The sequence below is a fragment of the Myripristis murdjan genome, chromosome 4, assembly GCF_902150065.1.
Source record: "Myripristis murdjan chromosome 4, fMyrMur1.1, whole genome shotgun sequence".
In the NCBI taxonomy this organism is placed as follows: Eukaryota; Metazoa; Chordata; class Actinopteri; order Holocentriformes; family Holocentridae; genus Myripristis; species Myripristis murdjan.
Genome location: NC_043983.1, coordinates 29,855,187 through 29,879,373, shown reverse-complemented (window position 1 = coordinate 29,879,373; position 24,187 = coordinate 29,855,187). Strand labels below are relative to the sequence as shown.

At 42.8% G+C, this 24,187-nt stretch overlaps 1 protein-coding gene across 7 annotated transcripts in view; it reads right to left on the bottom strand.

The window, feature by feature from the left end:
- Window positions 1-985: 985 nt before the first annotated feature.
- Window positions 986-24,187, bottom strand: part of LOC115357590 (epidermal growth factor receptor substrate 15-like 1) — a 59,535-nt gene continuing 36,333 nt past the window's right edge. For 3 of the 7 annotated variants that reach the window (XM_030049135.1, XM_030049138.1, XM_030049142.1), the window contains 4 exons: window positions 22,546-22,691; window positions 21,957-22,050; window positions 14,063-14,271; window positions 986-8,555 (listed from right to left, as the gene is read on the bottom strand). In XM_030049135.1, coding sequence (XP_029904995.1) covers window positions 8,409-8,555; window positions 14,063-14,271; window positions 21,957-22,050; window positions 22,546-22,691 — 596 coding nt within the window. In that variant the 3' untranslated portion in view covers window positions 986-8,408. Of the gene's footprint in view, window positions 8,556-10,045; window positions 10,063-14,062; window positions 14,272-21,944; window positions 22,051-22,545; window positions 22,692-24,187 lie in introns of all 7 variants that reach the window. The other 4 variants (XM_030049137.1, XM_030049140.1, XM_030049141.1 and 1 more) reach the window with 2 other exon arrangements.

Sequence of the window (24,187 nt, the reverse complement as noted above, 5' to 3'; positions counted from 1 at the left end):
CTCCCCCCTCCACAGCGGGTTAGCCACCGGTTTTTCCTGATAGCCGTGAAAAGTCAGGTGAAGGAAAAGTGAACTGAGGTTAGAAAAAGACGTGAGGATGCACTGGACTTTGATTTTCAGATGTGGATCCTTGTTTGGTGTGAGGACGGTGGGACAACCTGAGGGAGCTGATTAATTATTATAAATCAATCAGTTTGTAGCCAATCAATCAATGAGAGGCGGTGTGCTGGAACATGAAAAAACAAACACATAAAGCAGAAGAGAGAAATGCAGCAAATATACAGCAGACAGGTTTGCCATTTAACTTCCACTTTCCATCTTTCTTGAAAATTTCTTTCAACCTTTCACTTTTTCAACAGCAGGTTTGTAATAACTAATAACTAATAAAATAAAGGAACGGTCAGGCTGCTGGTTTTCATTTTACCTCCATCCGATTCTACTTAACTTGTCATAATTAATCATCAATCATTCATTTCAATCAATTTATCACATAAACGTCCTATTTAGCTCATGATGCATACTTAATAATAACCAGATGTTCGTATTTCTATTAAAAATGGTTTAAAAAGGTCGTATTTTTTCCCTCTTTCTCTCTCAAACATCCTGCCATCCAAATCTCTGACATCTCTGATCTGAACCCTGAGCCGCAGCTTTGCCTAAAGGTCAGACGAGCACAGAAAAGGGCTTTCACCTCTAAGACGGAGGTAAGAGGGTTACTTTACGGCACAAAACAGGAAGAGGGTGCTGTTATTTCAGGGCGGAGAGGCCGAACAAGGACGGATAAACCACCGGGCTGATCGTCTTTACCCTCGAGTCCTCGTTGATGTTTGAAGCAGATTCTTCAGGTTGTGGTGGTTCGTTTCTGATGCGCAGGACGAACGCCGTGTGTTTGTGCGGTAAACGGTCTCCCCGTGACTTTGTCGTGTCGTGTTTCGACAGCGAAGCCCTTCTGACGCGACACAAATCATCAAACGGGAGTCTTTCCTCTCATTTAACTGAAATATTTATTCTAGTAAACAGTACAGACCATGGAGAGAGGATCACTATTCAAAATAAACCCAAGCCTCTGTTCTCTTTTCATCTATTAGTTTAATTGTAATCAATCCTCCAGATGCCTTTTTTTTTTTTTTTTTTTTTTTGTTTTAATCAAGTTACACTTCAGCTTTTTTCTTCTCCACTTCGTATGGGACAAATATAACAGACATTGTACTATACAGATTGTACACACACCGTAAGCATCTTAATAATAAAGACAGCTCGGATTATTTCACCTACACGGGAGGAAGGGAGGTCGAAGGCAGGCCAAATGTGGGAACAGGAATGCATCAAGCTTCGGAGATCCAGTACAAATAAATCCAAGAAAAAGAAAACATGAAAATAAGAATGAAACAAGTCCCCAACAATCTGTTTCCACTGCTTACTATCAGGCCTCGGCACGTCCTAGATAACAAAAGTCGAGGGCTTCATTCCAAAATGAAATGTCGACCGTTTGAAAAAGCAAACAGCAAACCTCAATGTTTCAAAAAGTGATTGCTCACATGGAAGGAAAAGCTCAACTAAAATATTCACTTTCAATTTAAAATACTGAGTAATGAACATCCCCATACTGTATTTTTTTTTTTTCCAGCATTTTGGAATGAAACTTTTTTTTTTTTAGATTCTGTAGCCAGCAGGAGGAAATAAAAGCATGAAGATCCTCCACAACATCATCAGGGCGGTGGCGGGCGCTTAAATAATCATATTTGTTTTTTTAAAAAAAAGCATATGTTACATATCAAAAAACATCATTGTGGATTCACAGGTAACTCAGGACACAAACAAACAATAAAAAATAAACAATATCTATTGCACAATGGAGGTATCGAAGACAAAATACAGCATGAGTGATGGTACAACTCAAAGCACAGCAGAGGAGTGACTGAGGTACGACGCTCAGGCAGAGACAGGCCAGGGGAGCGGATGTGTCTGCAGAGGCGGGCGATTTCTGTCGGGACGCCTGTGGGATTCCCGCGGGATGGGAGTCCATTTGACCGCACGTCATGTGACGGGGGAAACAACGTCAGCAGGAGCGGGCAGGACGTGAGTCATAATCACAACGGGTCAGTTTCTATGGTGTGAATTAAAAAAAAAAAGAAAAACTCCCCAGAAGAGCACAAGGTAAACTAAGAGAGGGAACAGGACGGGACGGGGGGGGGGGGGTCACTGTTCTGGGATTGTGACGGGACAGGAGTGAAAATCCACTCTTCTGTTGGGGAGGACAACTCATGCTGAGCCAATGAATTACAGCTAGGTGTTTCAAAACAAATGAGGCGCACGTTCGTCACGGATCTCAGAAAAACGTGTAATCATGACCGCCGACTTCCTGTTATCAGAGTTGTCTGTTTTCAAGGTGCGACAAACGTTTCTCAAGATTCAAAACCACACTTCCCATCATTTCCTGTCACCAAGAGGACGCTTATCTCACCTCCCAGACATTCACAGATTTGTTTTTCTAAAAGCCAGGAGGAGGATGAGACCCGATAAAAGAACTGATTCAAACTGTCCAGGTGAGCTCACCTTAATTTGAAAGCTGTGTTTGACTCCTGCTTTGTGCCATAAAACCCCATGACAACGTGCGGTAAAGCAACCCAGGGGAATTATATATTATACTTATGTCTTAACTTGGCATGGGAGTGATTTATTGATTATATAAAATGCAACTTACAGCACCTTTTTAAATGTAATTTGCAATAGGTGAGAGCTGATTAGGATGTTTAAGGGAAGCTCATTTTACCTGTAATACCTGCTATTTTACTTTTTTAAACTACTCTACATGATCCTCTTTGGGCAAAAATGAATCGTAGGCAACTGGATTCAATACGATTCATTTTTGCCCAAAGAGAACGATGACCTGGATAAATGAGAATATCCATAGACATACTCTACATGATGGCATAAGTATTACTGTTTTACACAGGAAAACTGGTTTCTGTACCAAATAAGACACCAGTTGTGATCTCAGTTATGATCCGTGATAAAGTGCGCCTCACTGCTGGTTCACTGAAACAGCACAAGTCACCAGATTCCCACAGAAATTCCCTGGTAAAGCTGATTGTTGCCCGGATGCGGTCCCGGAGCGGCAGGTATCGCCGCCTCCGCCTCCTGCTACAGACACATCTGTTCTACATGATAGATTCCTGTTTCTATCTGCACGTTTCACAATGTTTTTGCTTTCAGAACGCGGCCAAGACATCTGGCTGTGATTACAACACCACAGACAGACGCAGACTCACTTTTAAAGGGATACTCTGACATTTTGCACGTCGGTCTGATTCCCCCCCTGCCCGCCGTGCCCGACACGCTGCGGCGAAAACGTCTCCTAAGTGGCACTTCAGTTAACCGAAAAATACCTGACTAACAATGTTGACATTCTGCATTCACACAAATGGGCGCTGGTGGCAACGAGCTACCTCGTTAGCTGGTGGCTAGCAGTCCCCCGTTGATTTCAATGGGAAAAACAAACAGATCTAATGGAGTTTTTTGGGTTTTTTTTCATGTAGAAACGTTTCCGCCACAGTGCGACCAGAACACGATTCAAAATGTCAGTGTATTCCTTTTTAAATGGTTAAGGCTGGAACAAAGCTAAGGAGATCTAGATGAGTCCAGGTCACAGAGGAGGGAAAAGTGGAGCGTGTACCAGTGAGACTCCTCTCACACATTAACACACTCTGTAACAGCTACAGCAAGTTTTCATGATATGTAAACAAAAAAAGTCAGGGAGAGGCAGTTTGCATTTCTATCTGGCAGCATCAACGACCAAACATGATTATTTTTTATAATCTTTTCAACCCAATTTTGTGGAGACACACTGCAAGAATTTAACTCTTGTTTCGCCTGACGAGACAAATCCACTCATTTATAACATCTAAGTGAAAGTGTTGTCCCGCTGATTTGGACAGACACTTCCTCTGCACCGTGATCTTGTTAAATCTGGTGATTAGGAAGCGGCTTTAACACTGAACGAGCTGAGCACATCCTGCAGTGCGAGTCCACCCCCGTGCTGTCAGCTCAGCATTTTCCAGGTCGACCGTGAGCAAACCTTTAGGGAAAGTCGACGAAACGCCTTGACGTTTTGAATGAGAACCTGCTAATTTTCCTCACAAGGCGCCCGTCCCGTCGCAGGGTAAAAGGTACGACAGCCTGTTGGTGTGTTACCGGGACCCGATGAACGCCAACAATGCCGACAAATTCAAAAGTGTGAGCAAGGTAGAGCATCTCAAACGGTCAAATCCTCACGTTTCACCTGTTCATTGGCTCACATCACATCCAGGTGCATTTTATCGTCCTTGACTTGACAAAGTGGAACTGGATTTTGGGTTTTGCACTCCACCAGAATAATTTTGTTCCAATGCTAATAACTTATTTAGACTAAACCAAGTGTGTGAAATTGTTTCTCGACATGATCGCACCTGCATGATAATGAAAATTAACACGTCAAAATGTCAAGGCGTCCCCTCAGAGGAACGGTTAAATGATCACTACTGTTTCACATATGGCTAAGAGACGAGTCCCAGCAGGGGGGCACACAAATGGCAAAAACACTGACTGAAGCTTATGATTGGTCATGGACACACACACACACACACACACACACACGCACGCACACACACACACACACAATACATTAAATGCGTATATATAAAATACAAAATGACGTTTGAACCTACAACAGAGGGGCTTTGAGTAAAGCGGCCGAGCGGGATCGACTCGGCTTTCCGGGTTTTCAAAGTTTCACCGGAGCGAAGCTGTAGCTACCGCTTCAAGTAAAGGGACAATTCAGATAAAAACAAGATAGCGAGTGGTTGAGCCCATGTTGCGACACCAAACTATGACACATCATACCGCAAAAAGTCAAAAAAAAAAAAGTTCACATACTTCCAGTTTTTTTCAGTGACAGCGTCGGGTGAGCGGGTTTCAGTACGCTTCCAAACCTTTCCAGAGCTCTCTGCAGCTTGTGCTTGTTGAAGGTGACTAGTCTGAACTACAAATCATAACCACACAGAAAAAGACAATATAAACTTTCTGATGCGCTTTTAAAACAAAAAAAAGTCAAAATGAATAAAATAATTATCACATCATGAACAAAAAAAAAAAAAAAAATCATTGCTCTCTAAAATGAAAACAAAGGTAAAATGTAGAAAAAGGTAAAATTCCCTCATGGTGCCTTTCGGGTTGTGGGATGTAGTGTGGAGTCACAGCATCGTGATCAGAGTACAGCTGTCGAGAAGAGGCATAGTTAGCTCCATTATCATTATTATCATTATCATTATTATTTTTTTTTATGTACACAGGACAGTCAGCGAGAGAAAGTACCGCAGCTCATCGCACCGAAGCCCTCGGCAGTACAGTCTGACACTTGCAGACAAAGAAAATATATCTGTACAATTTGTTACTGTCAGTTAAAAGGAAAGGATACGAAGACGTTTTCAGTTTCACTCTGTCACTTTCATTCACCTGGTGCTTGGACTTCCTAGAGAACCAGTGTTGACTAACTCATGATCAAGGCTTTAACTCTTTTTTTTTTAATTTTTTTTTTTTTAAGGTTAGCTGAGGAATGACTAGAGGTTTTCCCCTCTCGTGACGTGACAAGCACCAGGAGAGCGAAACCGACAGCCTGACGCGTCGACGTATTCTGCAAATGTCGGCTAAAACTTTTCTTTTTTATCACACCGGAGGAGGAGCCGCTGAGCTTCGAGGAGGCGAGCGAGGAGCCTCCCGCCGGCCCGTCTCAAAACTGAATCCACGTTGCAGAGAAAAATAAATGCTCTTGACTTCATGGCGAAAAGTTAGTCTGTTTGTTTTTTTTGTTTTTTAAACGGTAGATCCTGGTGTGTTTCTGAGTTTAAAAACAAAAAGAGAGAAAAAAGAAAAGAGAGAGAAAGAATATTTCTTGATCCGCGAAAAACGTCGAAGCCGGTCTTCTCCAAGCGGTTCCTTCACATTCGTAACCCAAATACTAAACAAACAAACAAACAAACAGCTTGTTGTTTGTTTGTTTTCTTAAAAAAACAGAACCCCACCAGCATAACAACTCAATACTGAGTACCAGCTGACATGGTCTGTATCATCACCAGCTCAATGATACATCCATCTCCATCGTATTCAATTTTAGGAAAAAAAAGAAAATCCCTTCTTAAAGGAGCAGTTCACCCAAAATACAAAATGGGACGTTTTCCCACTTTTCTCTGCTGCAGTCTCTCAAAGCAGGCAGAGTTTGTGTTTGATCTGGAGAGGTTTCCAGCCGGCCGGGACCTTCCTCGTGTCGTTTTGCGGAGCTCAAACTGTCGAAAATTTACACGTGAAAAACAGTGACAGATCTTTCCAAAGACAATAACACACACCTGATATATTTCACAGTCTTCTGGTGTGAGGAGGTTTGTTTGGAGCTTTTTCCTGCCAAAGAACTCCGATCTGTCCTCGCCCGATGAGAACAAACCAGAGGCGGACAGATACAGACTGCTGGTGTTCTTCGGCTGGAAATAGTTCCCTTCGGGGTTGTGGATTATGGTGAGTATCTGTGTCGCTGGTGAGGTTTCCATGTGGAAACTTCTGGCAGGTGTCAGGAGACAAACCGGAAACCTCGCCAAATCACACAGGAACTATCTGGATGGATAGAGCGCACTAACAGGTAAATATCTTCCCTTGTGTTTTGGATGAACTGTCCCTTTAAGGAAATACCTTGTCATTTGGACTTCTAGCATCTTGTTTTTTTTTTTCCATCAGGAGCGTTTTTACACTGTGGGGGGGAAAAAGCTTCTGCACTGACCCTTGTTAGACCCTGTTAGCTGCTCGCTGGCTCACAGAGCGTTTCCTCGCTTGTCTCATTTTCCCTACCATGTAACCCGAGCTCCAGAGGAAAAACGGACTGAAATTCAAAATATTCAAAGTATTCCTTGAGCGTGGCTCCGGCCGTTGACGCCGGACGTTGCGTCACCATGGCGACGCCGTCCGGCCGCTATGGTGCGTCCACACACGGTGCATCAGTCTGTTGAACAGCTCTTTCTCACATCTTCCTTCCCGTCCTTCAGTTTTCCGTCAGTCCACATCGGCAGCAGAGATTCCCTGCCATCGCTCCGCCGTCGCTCCTCAACAGTTCGGATGTTTGTTTTTTTCTTTCAGCGCCCGAACCCGCCTGGAACTTCGGTTTAGTTTTTCCTTTTTTATTTCTTCTCTCTCTCGTTTTCCTTCTTTAACTGAGTCGCTCAGTGTTGGGGAATGCATGTTGCGGAGGTTGTGTGTGTGTGTGTGTGTGTGTTTACATGTGTACAAGTTTGTATGAACATCAGAATGACAGTCCATTGATGTGCTTTGTGTCTATCTGAATATTAAGATGTTGGTCAGGTCTACACGGTGTGTGTGTGTGTGTGCGTGTGTGTGTTTGTCAGTATTAGGGCTGCACGATATTGGAATTAACCGACATTGCAACATTTTTTTTTCCTCCTGTGATATTTATGTGTTGCAATATTAAAAAAATACAGGGAATTTCACCAGACACATGCAGTGTGTTATGGATGTACAGATATTCAATTAAAAATAATAGTTTTCATAATTTGGACACTTTAAAAGTCCATCCTGTTCTAATAAAACAAAACAAACCCCCCTTCTGCATCATGTGGAGAAGGAACAGGTGGAAATGTATTTGGGAAAAACGACATGTTTCTTAATAAACTTTACACACAGACCTCTGTGTCACAGTTGTGTTATTTCCATGTAATCTGTTCAAATGGAAACCCGTGTGTTTAATCTGATAAACAGGCCTCCCGGCGCGGCCGAGGATGGGAAAACTGTCCAAGTCAAGCAGCAACAGATTTGCATGTGAAAGTGACTGTGCTGCCATCTTGACCAGGACTCCCTGGAACGAGAGATCTTTTACCTCAATGGGACCTTCCAGACTAAAAAAAGATAAATAAAAATAAAATAAAACAATTGATCTATATGCCAGTAAGATGTGATTACGCAAAGACCTGGATACTGCAGGTTTTGAGCGCGTGTGTTTTCACGTTTCATACATTAGGGCTTTGGTTGTTTGATATACAAACTCTGTGCATCCAAGAACCCTGAAGATCAGAGTGAAATGTTTTTTTTTTTTTTTTCGATTCTCTGTATGTCTGGCATATAACTGCAGAACTGACAATAAAGCATCTTGAATCTTGAATCTTGAATCTTGAACTCTTAAATCAGACAAAATTGAGTTCATTTGCCTCACTCGACAGCGCCTGTCCTGTCACTGTAATGTCGCCATGTTGATGCTGGAACGGCATATCGTGCAGCCCTAGTCAGTTTGCATGTTAGCTTGTCTATGTGATGTGCTCTGTGTGTGTGTGTGTGTGTGTGTGTGTGTGTGTGTGTGTGTGTGTGTGTGTTCCAGGTCATGCGTTGGACATCTCGGCCTTGCTCAGGGCGATGGCCAGCTCCAGGTCCTCCTGCTCCTGCTGCCGGAGCCTCTTCAGACGCTCTCGCTCAGCTCGCTCGCTCTCCCGCTTCGCCCACTCCAGCTGCTGAGCCTCGTTCCCAAACTGGAGAGAGAGAGAGAGCGAGAGAGAGAGAGAGAGAGAGAGGGAGAGAGAGAGACCGAAGAAAGACGGTATAAGAAGTGAGAAAAAGGGACAGACAGAGAAAAACAGGGCATCTATGATAGTTTGTAGTTTGTACTGTAACTCTCTTTCGCACACACACACAGACACACACATTTAATCATTACAGTACAGAAATAAACACATGTTTTAAAGACTAGAGTACAGTAAACAGTGGTTTTCAAAAGTAGGGTTTATGGACCCCCTGGGGCCCATGAGGGGGTTCCAGTGGGAGAGGAATAGTTTAATTCCTTTATAATTGAATTCACCCTAAACGTTTACAGCGCTGTCACGGCACAATAATGTTTTCATGTACGGGTCACTGGGAGACAAATTCACTTCAAAAGGGTTTCAACATCTTTATGAAAGTCAAATTGGGGGCCCACAAAATGAAACTGTTTGACAGCCCCGGCACTGCAAAACAGTCTGAAGTAACGAACAAAAGGACAAAGCACGGAGTTATTTCACAGCAGAGGGAATAAATACGGTTTAGCGTGTGACCTCGTGACTGTCTGCCTCCAAACAAGGCAAGAAAAAAAACTCTGCTGTCCACAACGGCTCCTAACATCCAAAAACACCAGTGACTAAAGAAAACTAACATGACATCCACCATCAGTTTTATGAACAACAGACTGGCAGATGGTAGTTATTTCCACCGGTTCACCAGATTAAATAAACCAAAGCTTGATTACACGAGACGTTTGCTTGAAATATTATTTGAGATTTGTAAATCTGATGAGTGAGCAGTGGGTCGGTTCAGGGTGTCAACAGGTTTCACTTCAAATCCACGGCCGATTTCACAACAAGAATATAGTGAAGTGTAGAAAACATTACATGTGTCAGCGCGAGCAGAAATTTCACAAACAGTAGGACGCCGAGTCTCCTGCAACTGGATTTAAGAGTCGAACACATGATTTATCCGTCTTTACTGCTGCATTACAGAAATGACAGAAAGCTGGAAATCCAAATTTCCTTTTGGGAAATACGCAACAGGACAGAACTTTGATTCAAAATTCAAGGAAGAAACTCGGGCGGCTCCGAGCTTTCTGAAATGTACTTGTCTGGAATATCGTTCATCATTTATAATTTCAATTTTCAGCTTTGAGTCAAAACAGCTGTGCGGTGAATTGCTACACCTTTACATTCGAAACGCTAAGTTGCACTGGTGTTAACTCGCCAAGCTCTGACACACGCACACACTGAGTCAGCTGACATACAGTAAATCTCATGAGCGTCCCTGTTTCTCTCCTGGTTTTTCCAGGGTTGTAATTACGACCGACCGGCTGGGACTTTCCAACCTCCGACTGACTGGAACGCAGCGGAGGAGCTTTCAGAGGCTCGGTTTGAAATAATCTCTGTGATGACCCTGCTGACACCGCGGACCGCACCAAAAACCCACAAGTGTGAATGCCACGGTGTTCAAAGTGTCTTACCTTGACTTTGTCGGGTCCTGTCAGGGAGGAGGATTGCAGAACAACAGATCAATTATAAACCAGAAACGGCTGAATTCAGGGTGTTGATCTAGGCTAGTTTACAGGACACCAAAGCACAGCACACAGCGACTCTGAAGGGACACCTGGACACTCTCAGTTTAGTCTTCTTCCAAATAACCTTCACAAAACACCTCCTGCGTCTGTCCTCCAGTCACCCCGTACGAGACTGTGAGGATTTTCTCAGTGAAATCAAGGAATTTTTACCAGCTTGACGCTATCAGGGAAACTAGCCATGCCCATGGTAATGAGCCTCTTTTGGGGAAACTGAAGACAAAAAAACTGGCTGAAAGAAGACTAAAATAAAAATGTCACTTAATCCCTTCAAGTCCAAACAAGCAACAATGAGCACTAGATGAAAAAGAAGATGAACATGGATCTCTACAACAAGCAGCAATGACATGCCAGGAGCGGGAAAAGAAACACAATAAGGAAAGATGAGCGTCCTCTCTGAGTTTGATTGATTATATCTTACCAGTTATATGCTTTTATGTACAGTGTTTGTCTACAAACATGAAGTGATAGATCACTGATCTGAAATGCAGAGTGTTTTAGGATGTTCAGATCTGGGTCAAGCACAATCTTTATTCTGAAATGGGGAGATGACGTGATTGAAGAACTCATATATGTTATTCCTGTAAGTCGGGGAGAGTCCAATATTTATGAGCATGAAGAAAACTGTCTCCATGCGACTGGAGCCTGAATCTAAATTTTGTGGCATTTCTATTTAAACACTCGCCTAAAACCGTCTGCAGAACCGGGCCTGGAAAAACACATTTATGTTTGGAGGAAATTACATTTGCTCCACAATGCCAGATAAGTTCAAATTCGCCATGAGCTTGTCTGGATAAATGTGAGCGAGTTAAGCATAAGAACTGTATTATCTTTTGAATGGAGATTTAAAATGAAATGAAAATGAAATAAAAATGAAATCACCTGTAGATCTACTGTGAGACTGGGCTCACATCCCGCCAGAAAAACAGCCACAAAAAACATGTTTAAAACGTTTACAGCTGAATTTAAGACTTAAGATGTTATGACATGTAAATGTATTCGTTGTGTTTATGGTTGTATGGTCAAATAACACATTTTAGGACACTTGAAGGCCCCGTCAGGTTCCGCAGACATGCTGACTGCAGAAAAATCGACTGACCCACATCTTCAAGACACACAGAACAAGAAATAACGCTTCACCATCTATTTCCAAGTTTCAGGGCCAAGACGAGACCACGATTGCCAATGAAAATCACCAACAGCATGCAGACGGATCTGTGCTGCTTTCAGAATATTACTCCGTTTTTATAAAGGAGGTATTTTAGTGTGAAAGGCAGGAATGAGCTGTTTTTGCTGGAGCAGTTTGGGATTTAGCAGCTCTGGGGAAAAGGATGCAACAAAGTCTTATTAAAACAAACCCTTCAAAATTAGTGGTCGAATACATTGGAGATTCATCCGATGATTCGATAAAACAGTTATAAAGTGCAGTGGCAACTCGTATGTGAAATATGAGGGGTAAGTAAACGCCACATGGTTCAAAAGCTGCTTTGGTATCACCCCCACAGTTTTAATACACACATATTTTTCAATTTGTTATACCTCAACTACATTTTCAGAATTATTTTGAAAAGGAAGAGACTGTAGATTTTTTTTTTTGTTGCATAATTTAGGAGTTTCTGTAGCAATACAGTGTTTAATTCAGATTCTCTGATGCACGAATCAAAAATTCACATAAACATTAACAGTCAAGGGTCGGCTCATGTGTCTGAGGTTTGGTCAAAAGGATCAGATGGTGAAGCAGAATACAAATAAAATAATAGCAAAAGCAAAATGAAAGACATGCTTGGACGAAACATGCGATCACGGTCCAAGCACTGATGACGGTGAGACAAGGCGACAGCGAACACACCACGACACACACACACATCAGCTAAGACAGACATTAGAGCTACAGGCTTGTGGTTAAATGTCGGACACACAGAGGCGGCGAGGCCATGCGGGGCAGACGGACTCCGGGAGCTGAGTGGTGATACTGCTGGTCTCATCTCATAACAACCTGACGATGCCGAGCGCAGACGACGTCTCAGCCGGCCAGCCAATCAGCTAACAGCATATCCTCTGCATATCCGGCCACTTTTTTATATTTATCTACAGACTGTGATATGACTCATGACGTTATTTTATGCACCGTTCGCAATTTCCTTGACAGATTCTGGTTTTCTATTTTTAAGGTCAGGCTCTTTACCTCAAGAGGAAAAAACATGTGGGCCAGTGCATCTCTGTGGCACAATACTTTGTGTTGTTATGTTTATAATGCTATTTTGTCGTACTGTATCTTCGTCGACAATTTGCAACTCTCGCGATTTAAATCCTGCACTTGGCGTTACGAGAATATCTCAATTGATTGTTCAGCCCTGGCTTTTCTTTGTGACTCTGTCTCTGAATATCATGCCAATACACTGGTGATATTAACGCCAAAGCCTCTGCAAAAATCAGGGGAAGCCCGATGATGTTTTTATGGTCGACTTACCAACACACACTCTAAAAAACCACAGAAAGGGCTGACACCCTTTCCTGCAAAACAACGAGGAGAGTGAAGCTGCGAGCTGCGCCGGGCCGTGCTCTGCGTGGGCTCATGCAGTGTGCAGCAGAGCAAGACGCACTGCACGACCCTGTCAGCTGCAATCAAGGGTCTCCAGTTTGAGCTGATGCAGATTAAATACAAAAATACAAAAAATAAATCAGTTGGGATTTATAGAGGACAAATTTGTTTTTTATGATAGAAGGGAACAGGGACGATTTTAGCTTTCCCTCTCATTCCCAAACTTATCATCTCTTTCTCTGCCTGTTGCAGTTTAACAGGGGCTCTGACTGGGACGCTCACAAAAATCTTTATATGCTGCGTAAGCAACAGCTGCACAGTAAATTGCCCCTCATTTGTTTTAAATGTGAGTTTTATTTTGTAGTCTTTCTAACAGAAGGGACAGTTTTTACACTTCTGTACCTACACACCTCACCGATAGTTCTGAACTCCACGAGCCAACCACATGCAGTGTATTAGCTCCACTGTGGTGTTTTAGACTGGGAGATGGCAGACTGTTATTCACAAACATCAAAGCGTGTTAAAATGGGGGAAATAAAAGAGATAATGGTTAGAACGAGCTGAAGCGTCAGGGAGACGGGCTGCTGCTGTTGTGTGCTGTTCTGCCCTGGTTCACTCCCCAGATCATTACGTGCCCTTTGCAGTGTGTTCAGCTGTGACTCGGCGGTTCGGACAGACAAATCATAAACCGGTGTATGTTTTTTTAAATTTACGGCCATCCGTAAGAATAATCTGTCATCCTCAGTGCTAGATTGCTGTTTATTGTCGCTATGTTGATGGAAAATCGGAGTAAAATGTAGGGATGTGCATTTCGCCAGATTTCACTGAGGCTTAAACAGAGGCGTTGGAAATATACGACTGTTCTAAAATTAAGAATTTTTCAGAAAACAGGTTCCACTTCAACGTGTAATGTCTAACATGGACATGAGAGGGATTACATGCACACTAACAGCCATCCAAAAGGCTTGGTCAAATATTCCAATAAGTAAAAATATTTAAAAAGCTGCTAAGAAATAGGCTTCACATCAAGGACTGGTGACGTTTCGTTGTGTAGTCGCATGTTTCTAATAAAATGCACAATTTCAGTTGGCGGTCAGATCGATTATCAGAGAATTGCCAAAATCTGTAATCAGAGTCATCCGTAAAAACTTGATCAGTGCATCCCTTGTTAAGAGACATAACCACTAACATGCCTTTGCTGCACTATAGTAAATTCAGATGACCTTCTATCCCCTCTCCTTCATTTCCTTTGATCGATCTTGTAGTTTAATGTCACCGTTTGTGTGTTTGCAGCCTGAGAGGAACCAAACCATCCGCCTGGTCTGCTCACAGAGAGTTAGACAGTATCACCCATCTCAACTTACAGAGGTGAAGTCTGCAAAACCCACAGATGAGTCTTTAGGGGCTTTACTTGTTGCCGAGGACGGGGCGAAAGGGTCTTTGCCGCTGAACGGATCCGCCAGGCCCTTTTTACTCTGGAAGGGGTCGACGGCGTCACTCCCGAACGGCTGGAAGGGGTCGCAGGGCTTGGAGGGGTCGCCCGCGGTGGACATGCTCACTGGCGTGCTTTTACCTGCGGACGTGGACGACAGAAGAGAAAGTCAAGAGCGAGACAGAGGAGAGGCGGTGGGTTGAATATTTAAGGGACACCTTGACATATTTGGCACGTTGTAGTTTGATTTTTCCATATCAGACATGTTTCAAATGATGAGGAGTTCTCCATATTTGTTAAACATCCAAATTAAGTCTTACATATTTGCCAGTTTTCGTCACTGACTACAACTGCAGGGTTGTGAAATGTAACACCCCCTGACCACATTCAAGCACACTTCATATTCAGAGGTCTGCAAATTTGAAATGTCAGGGCATCCTGTCATCTGCACATTAGAGACAAGAAAACGCTCATTCTGCTATGGAGTGAAGGGGACAGGCTCTGAGAGGACCTGCGACAGACATAACACTAATTTTACATCACCTTAACTACACAGGAGGATGTGACCAAGGTTTGCGCGAGAGTTCACAGATGGCTGAGAGATACTGAGAGTCATTACATAACCCAAGATCTGATTTGATTTGTTCTGGATCAAAACATCGAAACTTTCTCACAAGTTCAAATTTTCCTTACCCTTGAATCCCCGCCCTCCCCCTGCTTTTACCTCAGCTGTGATATCAAAGATACCCGAGCTCCTGCACCAAAGAGATTTGAAAGCCACACAAGTTTCAGCTCCAGTAGTGGCACAGTGAAACTGCTCATATTGAGTCTTAATACATATCCTTTCCTTTACACATCAAACACGGGCGTACATCCTAACTGAAAAAGTCGTGATGGAACAATATATGAGCAAAAAAAAAAAGAAAAATGCCGCACCAGCCAAAACAGTGAAAAAGAAAACACCCAAAATACGCAAACCAAAAGTGACAGCCTCCAATGTTCAGAGCCATTTTGAACGGTTTCCTGGTGAACCAGAGGGTTGGTTTTCTACCCACATTACCAGTTACCAGTGTGGTTCGCCACCTCACCAGCATCAGACCAATGTCACTCACATCCACCTTCACTGTTAACAGGCAGGATACATTTCTTGATGCTTTACTCCCATTTTTATGACCATTAGTGGCAAAGCATCTAAGCAAACTGTAATAAACATGGAAAAAATAGAAGAAACACTTTGCAAAAAACAGTTCAATTACAAATTAGTTTAACTGAACTATGATTGTGAATAATATGGGAGAATGATTTTCCCATTTCGTTTATCAGTTTGATTCTGACTAAGTTTTGCTCTGATATGAAGGATCCCTGAGTGCAGCAGCAATATTGCTCTCCATAATTTATGAAACCTTTTAAAAACAGTTATGGTAAACATTTAAGGCCGATTTTGCTGCGTGAGGAAACCAGAAATGTGAACCGAAACACCCACAGCCGATCGTGACCACACCAGCCTGATATTAAAGAGTTCAGCTTCGAAATGAGTCACCTTACAGCTTTTGCTTCGAAAACATTTTCGATTAAAACCGTTCATACTACAATGTCGAGGTTGCATTGTGGGGGCGACACAATTTGAGTATTTTAAGAGCTTTAGAATTGCATACGAGCCCTAAAAAGGTATATTTAACTCCACTTAAGACCTTTTGGAGGCTTTAAATTTGTCGGCTCAATTAAAGAGTTCGGAGGCAGGTGCAGACGCCCCGAGCCAGACTGCTTGCCTTGAAGACCAAATCATGTAACACGTTCCAGGAAATAAATATATGAAAAAACAACTCCCATTTAAAAAAAAAAAAAAAAAAAAAAAGCCCTGTTCCTCAGAATCAGCAATGCATGAGTCACCAAGAAATGTGCAACACCAAAATAAGAGCATAATTATAGTAATGACAGTTTGTGTTAAGGCAGGTCACACCGAGTTGAAGATGAGGCTGGCAGATCATCGTGGGAACGTTGAGAGCACATCATGCTGATGGTGTAGGTGTTAAACCACAGCACCATGCACGCCGCTGACATACAACATAGAAATCCGGTTTTGGCCGAACAGCCCAGATAACCAGCCCAACGAGGGTGAGCGGTTCACTTCTCACTCAGAGCGCATGAGAAAAGCTGCATGCCTGGCAATCAGTTTCTCTCTTTCAGTAAATTAACTCACACACACACAAACACACACACATTTGGGTAACCACAATAACGGGCTCCACCCTGTTTTAAAATAATCCTACGCATCATTGGGGACATCTATTTTCAAGTCGTGCCACAGGTTCTTCAACGTGGCATTCAGAATTGACCTTTTGCACCTACAGCGCTGCAAAACAGGAGCCAGCAGCTTGTGCACAGAACAATGCATTTATCATTTGTGACAGACACATTTTTATTTATTTCATAGTTAATGTTGTTGATAGAGTGCCACCTTGCTTTCTGTGAGATGTGCTCTGTTCACACTTCATTAGGTTATCAGATAAGGAGTGGCAGACCATGAAGAAAGAAAAAAAAAGAGAGAGAAAAAATGTGTTTGAGAGAGAGAGAAAAACACAAACTAAAAGAAACAAAGGAGGAACATTGTGAAATTTATAGCACTGATTATGTTCTTTACTTATTTCATCTTATTTTATCATTTTTAATGCATGCATTTCCTCTGGACCAAGGTCTTTTAGTTGCACTGAACTGGATTAATTGAACTTTTCTGCATATCATCACTGTATTTATTGTATTTTTCCTGTATGTCCTGTCACGGGACGTATTGAAACAACTCAGTATGAATCAAGCTGAAGTGGCACTAAATGGTTAAGTCTTGAAGTCGACGTTTTGCTGTATTGGTGACACTGTTGCGTCTCGATTTCAAAACAACTCCGCGCTTATAGCCTGACCCTCTCTGAACCAGAAACACACATACAGAGAGAGAGAGAGAGGAAGCATGTCAGGGTGTGGCATACGTGTACACACTCTCACACACACACAAACACACACACACACACACACACACACACACACACACAAAATGAGAGAGGAAGCATGTCAGGGTGTGGCTGGCACACATGCACATCCACGGGTACGCACACACACACACAGACCCACACGCACACACACACCACAACATTTGTTAGTAAAGAAATGGCAAACTCACGACGGAGTGTGTTCAGATGAGCAGGTGCAATAAACGTGATTCTATTTAAAATCCTGAGCCACACCGGGCCTCAGGAAAATCACACGGAGGCCGAGTGTGTGAAAACAGCCTGAGTCAACAGATAATGACAGATAACAGATATTATGTCCCCTGTTGATATTTACTGGTGCAACTGATTATCCTTATTGGGCAATTTACACACCAAAGCTGCAACAGCCTTCTCGCTTGTTCCCTTCTGGGAGCTGAGTAAGCAGGTTTGTGGTAGTAGTGTACAAGCAGCGAGCGGTCACAGTTATGCAACATCATCTCACTTACACCACCATCACTTACATCAACACGACTTTACAATGCATCCACTCAGCCGCTGGACACCCCATCAATGTGTTTAATTAATAATTCATAAAAACATCACTGCCTGTTGTTCTGAACTCTCAGGCAGCTGTCTGGTGGTTCCTTCCTGCTGCACACAAAGCAATGTGTGTGTCAAGGGTTCAACCTAGAGAAAGTCAACCTTCATCGACAGAAAATCCAAGGAGAAAGACGCCGAGTCCCCTCCCACACTGTTTGACTGACAGGTGATCTCTGAGAAGCGCAGTGCAGAAACACCTCAAGTGACGAACACTGAGCAGAGAAGACGGGACTGAATAAAAATAAAGAGAAAACCACAGGGGTGGGGGACACAATGGTTGAGGTGATAATTGCAATTTAACATGGAGCCGAATCTTCCCTGTCTAACACCTGGATGAATTTTTGACTCCAGGGATCACACAGGGGAACCTGGTCTGAAACTGTAAATCAAAAGTGCCATTTATTTGCTAATAACAGTGCATTCATTTTCAGCAGCTTCTAAATAAGTAAGATGTCGCATACTGCAGGTGAAATACACCCACTGAAGTCAGTCGTGGTTATAACAGCATTCAGCTAGTGAGAAATGCATGGAAACTTCCAAATTACTTGTGGGGTTTCATTTCTGTTCTGGAAAATGATACAATTTACAACGTACGAAGGCTGCAACACAACAAGTCACTATGCACACCGACCCCCCCCCCCCCACACACACACACCCTGAGCGTTTGGTCTACGTGTTGCTTCTCAGTTCAAACAGAATATGAAACTTTGGGCTTGGCAAAGATGAGACCGCTCCATCTACCCTGTGCCCACAATAACACTCCTTCCTCCTTCCTGTTTACACATCAGAGCACAGCTTTGCTTTCTACAACCTAGAAAGAAAGCCTGTCGAAAACTAAACTGTCACTGAGCGCCTGAGGAGGTCACAGAAGGCAACACGTGCATTTAAACACCAGTTGGGAGACCAAAAAAAAAAAAAACAGCTTTCATCTAACAATGATTTGAGCAGTGAATCCTCCAGCACAGATGTGCAAAACAAAGCATGAATCTACACTGTCTTTAACACTAGAAATACTGCCTCACAGCTGTGTGCCTCTGCTAACCGGTCAAGGGGCAGTTTACATCCGCCTCTGCCCAGACTCCTGTAATACAATGTAATGAAGAACTTAAATAAATTTAATAAAAGGTATTAAGTATATTTTTAGGCAAAATGGAAGTTATCACTATACTGACCTGTGTGATTCCAGTGAGAAACATGCTGTCTTCACTCAGAGGCTATTTTTTCTTACAGAGGAGCACAGAGGACTGATAGAGAGTTTCATCACCTGGTGCAACAATAATTATCTGAAGCTCAAGATCAGCAAAGCCAAGCTTGTGGTGAAGTGAAAACACCAAACTATGAAGTTGATTAACAGCCAGAAAAGTGTCTTTTTTTTTTTCCTTTACAGACCAGTAAGACATCACAGTGAAGGTGACTTTTGACCTTTTGGATATATTTGACACTTGTGTGAAACAGTGCACAGATGGTGGACACTGCAGGTCAGAATGGGAAAGGCTTGTCAGACAGTTCTGCTGGGAATGCTCCGCTTTATTTTTGTTGTCCACAATCTTTGAGAAAAATTAACAACAAATGTCAGACTGCCAGAAAATACAAATTTCCTTCTTTTTCATTCTTATCGATGCAGTATCTCAGGAATGCCTGGAGGGAATCTCTCCAGATTTGGCACAAACGTCTCCTTGAACTGAAGGATGAACTGATCAGATTTTGGAGGTCAGAGGTCAAAGGTCAAGCTCACTGTGACCTCACAAAACATGTTTGTGGCCATAACTCAAGAATTGATATGTTAATTATGACAAAGTACACTATTGATGAATTTACTGTTTCCTTTATAAACTTCTGTTCACCCATTTTTTTTACTGATTTTGGAAATTTTTCTGTACTGATTGCTTATGAAGAATCTGTTTATGCAATGTTATCTCTCTGATGGACGTTTGCATTGATTGTGTTGATTGCTCAGAGGCATGCACTACTCACAAAAAGTTAGGGATATTCGGCTTTCGGGTGAAATTTCAGGATGAACCTAAAATGCATTCTAACCTTTACAGGTGAACTTAATGTGACCTTCTGTAACCTTTTGAATGCACATGTCCAACTGTTCAGTGTTTCAGTACTTTTTGCACAAGTTGCTGTTCTCTAACAAGGAGTTTAACAGCAAAATTCACATCAGGTGTTTGATGCTCCAGCTCATCGAGGTCGTATCATTAGGGAACGGCTGCTGGAGACTGGGGTACCTCAAATGGAGTGGCCTGCACTTTCTCAGACCTGAATCCCATAGAAAACCTATGGGATCAGCTGAGTCGCCGTGTAGAGGCTCGGAGCTCTGTACCCCAGAACCTCAATGTCCTGAGGGCCGCCCTTCAAGAAGAGTGGGATGCCATGCCTCAGCAGACAATAAGTCGACTTGTGAACAGCATGAGACGTCGCTGTCAAGCTGTAATTGATGCTCAAGGGCACATGACAAGTTATTGACACTGACATTTTTTGTTGTGGTATATCCACCACTGTTGTTGGCTTTTGTTTCAAGAAATTGTTTGAGATGAGGAAATCACCAGTGTATGCTTCTACTTAAATGCCCTACTTTCATGATATAATATCACTGTAGCGTGAACTTTTTATATTTTCCATAAATTTCACCCAAAAGTCAAATATCCCTAACTTTTTGTGAGTAGTGTATATGTTGTTAATGCAGCAGCTAGATTAACCACATCTGTTCGATGGTCTATATGTAGAGCCCTTGGTCTCTGAAGTCACTTTGTGTAAAACATGTAGTTCCAGTAAAATGAATAAATGAAACTATCTGCTCCGAGTGTGCCGTGACTTTACCGATAACTGATGATTTTTTCCATACGCCATCTGCTACTTGCTTGTTCATCTGCATCTTGAGCCGTTTATCTGATCACACCACCTTTCCTAAACTGTAGTTTCCATAATTAGTCCCGCTCTGCTTCTGCCACTTCATGTTAAGAAAACTTTATCAGACGGCCAAACCATGGTCAACTTTTGAATTCACTGACTATTTTTACCTGACATCTGGACCTCACAGCTACATGAGGAGTGTCAGATATAACTTTCAGACATCAACCACACCAAAAAAAAAAAAAAAAAAACAGCTTTTGCCCTGTGGCTGACACAAACTTCAAACCTTGCTTCAAAGCAGTGAAATGACATTAAATATAAGATCAAATAGACCCATACTGTTGGACAAATAATTAAAAAACTCGGTATAAAAGTATGCATCTGGTTCAGGAAGGAAAAGTGAAGTAACAGCTTAACTTACATTCCGACTAAATAAACATGAATCCATGCTTGGACCACATGGAAGTGTACAAATTTGCCTCTCTGTCAGCTAATCTGCACTTGGCCCTGGACTTGAGTTTGAGCAACGCTGTTAGTGTTTTCTCTCTTTCACGTGTTATTCACCACAAACCTTTCACTTCCCTTTATTTTCCCTCTTGCCTTTCCATCCCCCCTCTTTCTCAACCTGCACCCCCCATTTCAAATGACATTCCTTTAGTCAATTATTTGCTTTTTTTGTCACACACACCATGCATAAATATATATACACACACTTACTCTCCTCCTGTGTTGCTCTTTGTCATGGCTTTTGATAGCAGAGACAGGGATTTTTCCACTGTTATTACATGACTAACGATGATGATGATGATGTGGTAATCACAGTAAAGAAATCAGCTATCACAGATTTTATAAATGGCTGCCTACTTATGTGTACAGTCTGAAAAATGTTAATATATAAGAATAAAATTTAATTTAAAAAACTGGCATCAGAGAGAAAACCAGCTCCCTTGGCAAGAAAAATGTGTCAAAAGGTGCAACCAAGAGTATTTTACACTTCACTTTCAGGCCTTCTTTTCTCCCTGTTTGTGTTTTAACATTTCACTTATGAGTTATTGATCTGGGAAGTTTGAATCTGTGAGTGAATTTCCAACTTCACCGAAATGTGCCGGGGCAGAGCGTGCAGGAGGAGGGAGACACACCCACCTGCTCGCTCGCTGCAGACCTGTTTCCACTCTGTTCACACGCGCTCAGCTGCACATTTTTCACTCTCAGTACCAGGGAGCTGGGAGGATAATGTACAGAGCAACTGATGTGGACATTTGTGGTCTCTCACACACACACACACACACACACACACACACACACACACACACACACACACGGTATAACTTGCGGTGTCCAGTGCATGTGTGTGAGGGAGGTTTCTGTCTCTCTTACTCTGAGACTCACCGCTGGGAGGTTTGGGCCTTGGAGGAACACTCTTCTTCGGTGGTAGAGCCGGTGTGTCATTCTTCCTGCTGAAAGGGTCGTCCACAAAACCCGACTGGAGAGAAAGGGAGAGAGAGGGAGAGGGATAGAGAGACAGAAAGAGAGAGAGAGAGGGAGAGAGAGGGGATGTGTTTCTATCACAGCTCAGCAGTATTTCTTGGACAGTGTAATCTATCTGACAGCCGGTTATTTCACAGCTGTCCTCCTGCGCTGGTTCACATCAGGTCAGGTGGGATGAGTGAGTAAATCACCACTGTTGAAGTGAACAAGACTGAATAACTAAACAGGGAAGAGCAACACTGCTACAGGGTCCTGCAGAGTTTGGGCTTTTCGAGGGCATCTGCACACTACCAGGAATTTAAGCCCAATTTGAAAAGAAAATAATAAAATGAAGACATAAAGCTTGTTCACCAGCATTTGTTCTGATTTAACAGAGCAACTTGCAATTTGTGAAACTTTAAATGTTTGACACTAGAAACTACCAGTCAATGCATGATTCATGCATCACGTTCTGCCTCCTGTTTTCTGATTGGATCTTGTGTTGCAGTACCTTCTGGTAGTCCGGCAGCCAGCTGGCTCTGCCTTCAAACGGGTCTCTGGGTTTGGACATGTGGCTGAAGTCTGCGAATCCCCCGGTGCTGTTACTACTGCCGCCGAACGAACTGCTGCCGAACGGGTCCAACGTACCGAACAGGTCTGAAAACAGGACAGACCGTCACTTTGACTCCAGCACCAAACGATGTACCCAAACAATCCCCCGACAAATTTAACTAACACAACGTTTTGGACAATTCAGCCAAAGCAACAGTTTGCAAAATATTAAATCAGAACAATCAAGAGCTCTACAGTCTGCAGATGTCTGGCTCGGTGTTGCATTACAGATGCAATGGACAAAGTATTGGATGTGTTGTTACGCTTGTTTCAATGTGACTCATCTCACACCAGGATGTATTAAATCACAGGTTTGGATGCACAAAGGTCAGTTCACAATGCTATTGGATTTTAAAAGTCAGAAAAAAAGGTAATAACCAGGCTCACACAGTGATTTGAGGCAAGTATCAACTCTAAGAACTTAAAATCTTCATATGTGTCCTTGTGAAGAACATTCCTCCCAAGCTGTCTCGAGCAAACTTCTCAAAAAAAAAGGTGAGCACACACAGAACACACCTTTAAAGTTTGAGCTGGGCTGTGTGCACAATCAATTCAAATGCAGAGTTTCTCATTTTCCCGGCTGTTTTCTGTGTTATAGACTACGCACTGTTTGTAAGTGACACATTGTTCTCATAATGAATCTCGAGAATTTATGTCATTATTCAGTGCATCCTCGGCGAATGCACGTCCAGGATCTTTGGCCGTCCTGCTGACTCGGGCTCTTTGGATTTGTAATCGTAGACATTAAGAAGGACACATGCACGCACAATCACTCACAATGAGAAGAAACATGAAATAAACAAAATCTGGAGGCAATGCAACCACAGTGTGCATGTAAGCAATATAAAGAGATGGTGAGGACAGGCGGGAAAAGAAATGCGGACACATATGTAAATAGAGTCGGCCACAAAAGACACATAAAAGGTTTTCAAGTTAAACGCAGATGCGCGGTGATCAGATCTCATAAAATATGATCTCTGCAATCACATCTCAAAAATCCCATTAAAATGCTACACACAACCCCGTGTCTGGGCCTCGGTCTGACTCTTAAGTACACGATCCACCACCACTTATGAAGAATGTGAGCTCAGAAGTGAACTTCAAGAGCAAACGTTGGCGTTGAGTAAGCGGACTCGACACCTTTCCTCTCTGGCCATGGGTTTAATAGACAAACAACATGCTAACCTGAGCCTGTGGAAACACGAGTCCCGGTGTGATGACAGGATCGAGTTCCTACGATCACTGTGGCATTCCAGCTGGGCAAGAGCGTGTACGTGTTTGTGTGGACTAGATTAATATCCTGGAGAAAATGAAAGAGCTTTCCTCGTGGAGTGGAGAACAAACTGGTGATTGAGAGGGAATTGAAACACTGCGAGCGATGGCCGACATGCAGCGTTTTCACAGCCCTCATTCAGTGTTGAGCCAGCAAGAACATAACTACCACCACTGGAGAAAGTGTGAACTTATAATATCACAATTGAGCTCAATTTGCCCCAAAGAGTCGATGTTTGGCTTTAGTACTTGTCATGAACAGTTTTGGC